Source organism: Anas platyrhynchos, chromosome 4 (assembly GCF_047663525.1).
Source record: "Anas platyrhynchos isolate ZD024472 breed Pekin duck chromosome 4, IASCAAS_PekinDuck_T2T, whole genome shotgun sequence".
NCBI lineage: Eukaryota > Metazoa > Chordata > Aves > Anseriformes > Anatidae > Anas > Anas platyrhynchos.
In genome coordinates, this window is record NC_092590.1 from 29820102 (window position 1) to 29830396 (window position 10295).

Below are 10295 nucleotides of genomic sequence, written 5' to 3' on the forward strand. Positions count from 1 at the left end.
AAACTACTAAGTACAATGTGTTGCTGAGAGATGCAGTGGAAAAAAAAAAAAGCACATGTAGCTAGGTACGGCTGCCAAGCTAACATCAACAGATTAAACTTTTTTTAAATGTGTGAAATAAAGTTAGGATTAAAATAGAACATAGTGGTAGAAGATACTGTTTTAACTCTGTGTGGAAAATAAAATTTACTCCATTTGTTCTTTACTATCTGGCAAATCATGCCTATATAGACATTTAGTCTATAGACACCCATCTTGCACAACTATTATAGAAGTGACCTTACTTAGACCTTACCATGTTCATGCTTCCCGGTGGAGTAGTCTTTCTAGTTACCACACAATTCATTGTGTGATATTCAATGATATTCATTTCATTTTTAATTGTGTATGTAAAAAGCACCTCATTCCTTTTATAACTGAGTTACTTTTTGTAAATATAGCATTTCACAAGTGTAGCCAATACCCTTACACCCTGTATACCAAGAACATTGCAAGAATATTTTCAATTTCCAGTGTGTAAAAGAAACTAAACTAGGAGTTGTAACTTAAATATCCATTAAATACAGCACAGAAAAAGAATACAGTCAAAGGGAGCTCAAAGAAGATTTTCAGTAATGTCCTTTATTTTCACCATGGCTCATCTTCCATGCTTACCAGAACAATTTTGTCGATACTCCCTTACTAACACAACCCTAGTGCAAGTGCTGTTGTACTAAAGCAGCAACATTCTGCTTCGTGTTGCTGAGGCTTCACTGTGCCTGCCTTCTGGGACACCTTAAACCCCTACTACCCACACATACACCAGTAGCACTTCCTGGAAGGTCTTCATTCTTAATGATGTAAGATGTGTGGTCATATTTAACTGAAAATGTCTTGTTAAAGACTTCATCTTCAGTTTGGATTGTGCTACAAAAAATACTTTAGTATATGGTACTTGCTGATACTCAAGTATGTTTCTACTGGATACCTTAAATCGCAAGATTCACACAGGACAAAGTTGTAAAATCACAAGTATCTGCGCTGTAGTGTTTATTTAATTCTGTCTTTAACATAGCTGTGTTCCATTTCACACTCTCTTCATGCCTCTGATTTTCTTCTAGTAGGTATCTTGTCTTCTGCAACAGAAAAATATTCTGATACACTGCTGGTATCACTAGACACAGACGTTTGACTTAGCGCTTCAGTGTCAGAATCACTGTCACTCAGCATTCCTCCAGACTCATTTACTGTAAGTACAGAAGCTCTTGAAACTGAATCATTGCACATGCCCGGAGCAGAACAAGCTGCATTCTGAAGCATTCTGGACTTAAGTTCATCTTCCCTCCCAGGAATAGAGCAGTTGTTTTCAGCAATACTTCCTTGATCTTTTACCTTTACTTCCTGTTGTGTTGAAGTAATGGTCAGGTGATCAGATGATGCATTCTCATCTTTAGCAGGAAGGACAGCTGAACATAAAAGTGGACTACAAGAAGAATTACTATCAGCAAGTATTTCTGCACTTTCTATTTTCTTAGATGAGCCCATTGGAAAAGAACCTTCATCTTTTGGGTGACTGTGTCTAGATGCAGTCTCTGTACACTCTGGAGATGCAGACTTTACTAGATTTGGAGGTGTTTTGTCAACAGGTTTCATCTTCTCTTGTTCACTTTTTTCAGTACCATTGCTAGACAAAAAAATGGAGGAGGAAGTCAGTGAATCAGTTGTATTTTTAACAATACTTCCAAATGAAAACACTGGTGATGGCAACTGAAAACAGTTATTTTTGAAGGAAAATACACACGTGCTGGGGAGAAGGGAAGACTCTGAGACATCATCCACCCCAGCTGCAATGCCGGTTTCTGAAGTACTGCAAGGTGCTGTTGTGATGGATTCTGATGCATTAGCTTTTTGCTCCACTGAGACAGATGGTTTCAGCGTATCATTTTCTACAGTTTTCTTTGGAGAAAATGCATTTTCTACCATGTGAGATAATGTATTTTGGTCAGCTGGCTTCTCTGATTGGTTAGAAAATGAGGATAATGGTAAAATCTTGGATGAATTGCTGACTCCTGATACTGCAGAACAATCTCTTTCTGAATGGTCAAAGGGAAATGAAAAACAAGTTTTCTTATTTTCTGCTAATTCTACATTACAACTGTTTGAAGCATCAGAAACTGTGGTTTTAGTTACAGAACTATGTTTTCCGAATTTGTTTCCACCCTGGTTAACTGCTTTAGCTTCACGATCACATTTCCCTAGATAAAATTTAGGGAAAACATATTTACTGGCTTCCTTTTTAAAAGAAAATGTAGCTGCATCTTTAGTAACTCTGGGTAGTGAGTTGCTACATGCACCAAAAGCAAAGGGTGAAGCAGAAGGTCTTTCTGCAGAAACATCTAAAAATTCTGAATTTGAAACAGTAACAGCTACTGACGCTGCTACGCCTCCCAGAATGCTAGAATTTGTGTCCACTCCATTCGAAACAGTAACTGCTGATGACTGCATTGGCATTTTTTCTCTCATTAATAAATCTTTAGTGTTTTCTGATAAGGCTGGAGTGGTTGTTTCCTCAGAACCTCTTTCATGAACTAAGCTTAAGTTACCATTTTTTTCAGAAAAGTTAGTAGCGGTGTATGGGATCCTATGATTACCGGTTCCAAAAAAGTTTAACTCATCAAAACCACCTTCTTTTTGCAGGATTCCCATATTCACTCCATTTGTGTTATTTGCTGTGGTAGGTAAAGATACAGAAGGAATTCCTGAGGACTTATCCTTCAAAGCCTCAGCAGCCACAAATTTATGTTTCTTATTTGCAGGTAAAGTTTGTGTCTTGAACTCATCAGCAAGTTTCTGACGTTCCATGTAGTATTTATAACGTAGCTCCTACAATTATAGGAAAGAATCTAGTTATTAAGCCAGATAGAGCATTTGTGAATTCAGAGGTGATAAAACTCTTAAAATTAAAGAAAATTTATTGTATATTCTATAATATGCATTTATGTTGTATTTTTCTTTTGCTGCTAGATAAAAGGCAAAAAAGCAAGTTATGGAATAAATTCTTTAAAAACAATTGAATGAGACACATATAGAGTCCTGATGACAAAGCATGCATTGCAGTACTAGCAAATGGGAAAAGCTGTATTTAAAGTGACTGAAAAAAACAAGGAATAGCTAATTACACTAGCCTTGACATTGAAAAATTCTCAAATTGTTACAAAAAAGAACCTTTCAAAACTAATTTAGTATTTCACTGGTTATACTTAACCTTATAAGTTGTGTTTGCAATGGGACTAGGTAACATTCTCCAAAATAACAGAAATATTTCTATATTCCAAGGACCTAAACTACTTAACCATCTGCCATCAGCATTCTCACAACATACATTATGTGATTCACTGCCAGCCATGCTTCACTAACCGTAACAAGATTCTTCCTGCAAAGAACAATATTCACTCAGCCACCCACCACATGTAACTGCTTTTAAGTGAGAAAAACGGTAACTTTACTAGCATAGTCAGATTTGCATTCCAGAAATAGACAGGTACCTGTCTACTAGAAAAAAAAAAGACACCAAAAAAAAATAAGACAGTATAAAAGCATATGTAGAAAGTTGTGTCATAACAAATAGTAACTTAAGTCATACTTAAAACAGATATTCAACCATACCTCATGACTCATATTCTGAAACGCTGACATTTCTGATATTGACATTAAGCGAGTACAGATCCTGCCACCGTCTGTCAGTGCTTCCTCTTGTCCTGCTACTGGCTGAAAAATGTTTTGCAGCAGACATTTTATTCCTTTTTTTTTTTTTTTTTAATAGGACAAAACAGCAACAACAAAAAATGCAGAGTTGTAGCTACATAGTCAACAACTTACAATAAACATTTTGGGCATATTCTTCTGGTCCTGCCATTGCTTTATAGTATTTTTCGTTGAGTTCTGATTTCCTCCAGAAGGTAGGTCTATTGGAAAGACAAGAAAAAAGAAAACCGTTGGAGAGCGTATTATGTATGGGAAATAACGTAATCATTTTCAAGATAAAATGGTTACAACTTAAAAAAAAAATAAATCAGTTTTTCTAAATCAACAAAATACTGCTTTAATATGAACATTATGCTGTTAAAACAAATATTCTCAAAACTTAAGGAATAACAGAAAATGAAATGTAGGCTGCAGGCACATTCCTGAAGGGTACTACAGGCACTTATTAGTGGACTTCTATTACAAAAAAAAAAAAAAATCCCACCAAAAAGCCATGAAACCTGTGCTACGATGAGCCATATGATTATTTTATTCCTGTGTTTACATCCTGAAAAGTTCCTTTGAATCTAAATATAGACTCCAATTAAGAACAAAATAATATTGCCCTAAGTAGGACACAGTATTTGGCTAAACTTATGTAATATAAAGCAGGAGGCCTGCTTACAAGCTTTTCTAAATGCCTGAAGACACCTGCCCTCATGTAAAACATACATGGGGTAAAAGCGTGTGTGCTTAAAAGTATTTAATCACAGCATTCAATCTTCTAGTTCAACAGCCTAGAAATTTGTATTTCTAACATTGGCCATACTGGTTGCAAAAAGGAAAATAATACTTCCCTTAGCTTCCAAAACCATAGACAAGGGACTTTCTGGAAAAAGCACATTCGCAAAATGTAGTCCTTGATGAATTTATCTTGCATTAGTTTACTCATAAGCTTTCTGAACTTTTGGATACTCTTGCTATACTGAGTGCTTATGAGCAATCAGTACCACAAGTTGAAGGTTACTAGCATGACAGACATCCTGAATCTTGTCCCTTAAGTCCTTTTTCCCTACCTTTAGCCATGTCTACGTTAACTGGCACTAGCTTCAAAGCCAAGATTTCATTAACCACAGGTTTAATATCCATTTTCTTCTGAGTATACTCTGGTGGTTTTTCATAGCTGGATGCTATACTCATCAGGTCAAGCTGAGTCTTCATCCTTGAAAAAGAAACAATGAACACCTCAACACCTTTCTCTTAAGGCTTACAAACCAACAACAAAATTACAGCTGCTTAACACAAAAGCAAACAAAAAATAGTAAAACAGAAATTAGAAAAAGTTAAGTCTTCAGTAAAATGCTGAGTTTCCTAGACTTTTCTTAAAACTTACTACTTGACAAATCATTTGAATTAGGTTTCATGCACAATGAAAACTGAAAAAGGAGTGCTGCTTTTTCTGGAAAAAAAAAAGCTGGAAAAAGTTGTTCAGCAAGAAGATTACAAACTATTAATATATTACACCTGAACCTAAATTATACTCACTTTTCAGAGAACATTGCTAATGTCAGTGTGAGACAAAATATTTTCAAGAACTCCAGTTCAACACTCCTGCTTAACTTCTGCTTAAAAAGTCATCACATAAGCAGTAAGCATAATTGAGAATCTTTAGAGAGAAATATTCAGGGTATGTGCACTGCAAACACAAAATGAAGACACTGCAGAATCTCCACAGACACTCTTAAAGAGCTATACAGGAAAACTGTGAAAGTTCCAGATACGCTTCAGTGCTCTGAGTTTAAATAAGATACTGAAAAAATACACAATTACCACATGTTGAATTCCAATACTCAGTTTTTGTCAGAGAGCCAATTCAAAAGACTGGTTTATCTCTAATCACAGCTAATCCTGAAATAGACTGAAATAGACACATTTCCTAAAATCTGGAACACAGAGCATCCAAAAATCTGAAAGGATTTTAGCTTATTACTAAACACTACTTTAAGTTGATATAATTGACCATATACAAAGTAACTATTTTCTTAGTTTTTAAATCTTAAAATTACACAAGAGAACTATGAAAGCATGAAAAGAAATACACATACCTTGCATTCAAGCCACAGGCCACCTATAAATAAAACAAGAACTCGTAAGATATGTATGTATTTGGAAGTACATTTGTAGACCTTTCCTCCAACTCTCTCCCAAAAAAAATAGATCACCACTTTACCAAAATACTTCAGAGATTAAACTCCCTGTCTTAATTTCACCAAACCACAGGAGATAAGCCTATGAAAAATCAAAAACAATAACAAAAAAAGAGCAGCCAAACAAAACACAAGACAAAGGTAAGCCTGGGCCCACGATTTATTAACTGTGCGTTAACAAAGAAAAAATTATTTGAGCCAAATTGAAGTATTCCAATAAAACAAATCATGACCTATGTGATTATCTAATCCATTTCAGATACTTGTGAATACTCAGGTAAGAGAATATTTTCTGCCCGGTGAGATGATCCTCTGCTATTAAGGTATTATCACACTAAGATTAAAGAAATTTATGTTTTTGTTTTAAAGCAGTCATATCATAGCAATATGAAATCCACTGAGTTGGACTCAAGTGACAGTTCCCAGAGAATGTGTAATGAAAAAACTGACTGGATTATAAACTAGCTGCTTTCATATAAATGTTTGGTGACATTACAGTAATGTTGTTGAAAACAACAACAAATCAACCTTACTGAAATCAGCTGTGTACTGCTATAGAGGACAGTAAGAAAGGTGTTATGCTTAAAGCCTACTAATTGCTGGAGTCAGAATATTTCTTCCACAAGCAGGGGTGGCTTCTATCCAAAAGTCAGGTTTTCCTTAACTAGTTGTTAGCAGAAACTTAATTAAACAAAGTACTTCTTAAAAATTCCATTCAGTTGCAGCACAGCACTGGACGTAAATCAACCAGCTAGTTTAAAACTAGATGAAAAGATTCCTGCTACCTTAGGTAAAAGTGAGGATGTGGGCTTGTATCTTGAGCTCCTCTATCATTGCTCTCAATTTTTCCTCTCCAGTTCCCTTAAACACTATGAGGAAGACCTAGAGCATCTTTTATAGAAACATATATACTGGTCAATATATAGTGTATGTCAGGACTGTATCAGAAGTACTTGAGGTAGCTTTCAATAGGCTGCACAGCTCCATGCAAAGACTACAGCAGGTTTTAGAATCTATAGTCATCTTTTACCTCAGGTATCCCAACATAGTATTCCACCTCGCAGCTCAGATAGCTTACCAGATCTGGCTCTAACCTCTCACCAAAAAGCTTTTTTTGGTATCTTCAAATTTACAGATGCAATTAAAGTGCTTAATATACAGAACATTTTAAAATAAACATGAAAAAAGCATATAAACATGAGAGAAGGTTGGTGGCAGTACTAACAAATAACTCTCTATCCAGCATCAAGGCAGCTGACTTTCATAGCTGTTAGCATAAAACAGTAAGTGTTACATCAACAGCTAAACAGCCAATATTAATTTCAGCAGCTTTAATCATGTGAAGAAAACAGTGTCTACTGAATTCATTAAATATCTAAGCCGTAAAGAAAGATTGTCAGGCTTCTCTAAAATGAAAAGCACTGTTTTAAAAGAGGGTAAAGTGACAAGTAATTTTAGGTCTTATTTTTCCATTTGTTGAATTTGTTTTTCACAATCCATTCATTATCACACTGAATGAAGTATCAAGCTCTGTATGACATCAGAGCTTCACTGTACAACTCAAGCAGTAACAGAAGGGCCATTACCTCTAGGAAACGCTGAGGGTCACATTCATGTACAAGCTTTTCACAGTCCTTCAAAAAATTCTCAATGGTTTTCTTGTGAGTTTCCTTCATCTTCTTCCAAATCTGAAACTCCTTCTCTTTTTTACTTCTTTGATTTTCAAGATCTTCTATCAATTGCTGCTTTTTCATTTCCAGAGTTCTGAAAATTTCTCCAAATTCCAGTGCAATTATGTCTGCTTCACTATTCACCACCATCTAGAAGCATGAGAATACAAAAACAGATGATGATGCAAGCAGCAGTGTCTACACAGACTTTTATTTTTTTAAACTAAGTTCAGGACACGTCCGTACCATACAAAGTACCAGCGTACTCTATTGTTGTAATTAACCTCTTATGAGAAGAGAACCAAGTTGGTGTTATCAAGCTTTTTATAACTCTCTATATAGATAAATTTTAAAAAGTCAGCATGTGTAACTCACATCAGTATCATTTGGATGACTTGAGACTTCATTCATCAGCTTCTCGTTTATTATTCTCATTTTTTTCAGACTACTGAAGAAGGTTAACTGTAAGACAATTGAAATACAATTGAAATGGTTAGAATAACTCCATAAATAAAGTTAATACATTTCAGTGGTTGTCTAGAACCACATCATGGGGTACAACATATCAACAAAGCAGTCATTCAAAACATTTGATAACATTCAACGCTTCCCTGGAACAGCAGACAAACTTGCTTTTGATATAACTCTTTCTCATAGTAATGGCTTTAGGCTCATCTACAATACAAATGCTACAATGGCTATAGGGTTACTTTATAGCTAAAACACAGTTTTCCTCAGATTTTTTTCCTTTTATTTAAAAAAAAACACACTTTTTTTTTTAAAAAAAAACAACACACATATCTATCACAATTTGTTTGAATGCTGCATTTGTTCCTGCTTGATAAGCATGTGTATGATACACTTTTTAAATGTCTCAAAAAAAAAAGTGTTTTTAATAAACAAATAGAAAGCTAACCATAACAAAGTTATTCTTGTTTTAACCAGTATCACCACTGTTTTTTCCTTCCTTACCGCATTATATTATCACTAAATTTTACACAACAAACTGTTGTGCAAAGACTCTTTTTCTCTTGTTTCCTGAATGACAGACAATTGGTGATTGGAAAGAGGAACAGGAAGTAAATCAGTGCCAAAAACAACTCATAGCTTAATGACAGTCAGTGCTGTTCTTCAGCTTCTAACAACCAAACCATCCCTTTCCACTGACATGGTCTCCCTGAAAACATAAGCTTCTTAAAACTAAGAAGTGTTTCTAAGAAAGTGATTATTAACAGCAAACAGAAAAACCTACTGCACTACTACCTTGAAGTCTCTAGTTAGTGGACAGTAAGTCCTACATGTTCTACACCCTCTTCCACACCATTGTTTCCAATTAGTTCATTACCTATATATGAAGCAACGCCTCAACAACGCGCATTAACTTCCTACCTTTCTTGAAAACATAAGTTACTTTATTCTTTTCCAGTTCTAGCCCTGGCCAGTAAAGAATTAGGTTGAAGACAAAAAAATGATAATAATAAAAAAACAACAGTAGTGGCTTCAAATTAACTCATATAACGTGGGGTTTATTTTCTAAGCCACGACAGCCCTCTTCACCACCGTCCTGAGGTTCTGTCTCAGTTACCCAACCTGCATACGGCAAGGATAGCTCACTCAACCATAATGCTGGGAACCTTGGCAAAAATCACAACTATTGCTGCCACTACAAACGAACAGGCCAGGCAGTTGCTTTCATGTAAACAGAAGCGCATTTTGGTTTTTACTTTTATTATTGGTTACCTAAACCATCTATTTCTATGTGTGTCATTATTACCTATTACCCCAAATAGGCAGGGCAGCTCAGAGAGCCTGTGAAGGAAGTATCTGTGGGTGTGGGTTTTGTTTTCTTTGAACAGAGCTAGCATCTCGCAGAAGCCTGTAAAACCGGACCCAGGCATGCCACAAGCTCTCGGCATGAGCGTGTTTTTTTCCGGCACAGCCTGTCAGCACGCACACACGAGTCCCAAGCACCAAAGCAGGGAGCTGGGGGTGCCCCGCGCGGAGCCGAGCGCTTACTTTCTCCTCCTGGAACACCGTGTCCAGCAGGTTGACGGAGTGGAAGATGCCCTGGTGCTCCTCGGACACGCACTGCCCGCAGCCGGCGCGGCGGCACATGCGGCAGTAGAGCTGCACCAGGCGGCCCGGGTGCTTCTGGCAGGTGCCCCTCAGCGCCAGCGGGCCCTGCCCCGGCCCCAGCCCCAGCCCCGGGCCCTGCTCCCCGGGCTCCCCGGCCGCTCCGGAGCGGTACAGCTTCACCACCTCCGCCAGCGTGGTGTTGACGGGCAGCGCGGCCGCGCCGCCGCGGGGCAGGGGGCTGAGCTTCCTGCACAGCGGGCACGGCACCCGGCCCCCGCCCGGACCCGGACCCGGCCCCGGGCCCGGGCCCGGGCCCGGCCCGCCCCGGGGGAGCCGCGCCTGGCCCTGGCCCTGGCCCTGGCCCTGGCCCGGCCCCGGCCCCCGCTGCTGGTGCTGCGCCGAGGCCAGGCACTCGAGCACGCAGCCCCGGCAGAAGTTGTGCGAGCAGAGCGGCAGCGTCACCGGCTCCTCGAAGAGGGACAGGCACACGGCGCACGTCAGGCTGGCCTCCATCGGGGCTCCCCCGCCGCTCCGGGCCCGCCCCGCTGCCCCGCAGCGGCCGCTGCCTCCAACCGGCCGGAAAATGGAACCCGGCAGCGGCGGCGGGGCGGGGCACTGA

At 38.6% G+C, this 10295-nt stretch overlaps 1 protein-coding gene across 7 annotated transcripts; it reads right to left on the reverse strand.

Annotated features, from left to right (window-relative positions):
* Positions 1-600: 600 nt before the first annotated feature.
* On the reverse strand, positions 601-10289 carry LOC101789404 (uncharacterized). 7 transcript variants are annotated; one of them, XM_072037328.1, is made up of 10 exons: positions 9617-10287; positions 7976-8062; positions 7517-7750; positions 5829-5851; positions 4800-4945; positions 3859-3944; positions 3646-3747; positions 2664-2862; positions 1781-2072; positions 601-1663 (listed from the first exon to the last, which is right to left on the reverse strand). In XM_072037328.1, the coding sequence occupies exons 1-10, from the start codon at positions 10187-10189 to the stop codon at positions 1078-1080; spliced, it is 2328 nt and encodes a 775-aa protein (XP_071893429.1). In that variant the 5' UTR covers positions 10190-10287; the 3' UTR covers positions 601-1077. The 7 variants fall into 7 exon arrangements, with proteins under 7 accessions (XP_071893429.1, XP_027312239.2, XP_071893428.1 ...); XM_027456438.3 differs by having other exon boundaries at positions 601-2072; positions 9617-10286; XM_072037327.1 differs by having other exon boundaries at positions 601-2072; positions 2631-2862; positions 9617-10286.
* Between the last annotated feature and the right edge of the window lie 6 nt (positions 10290-10295).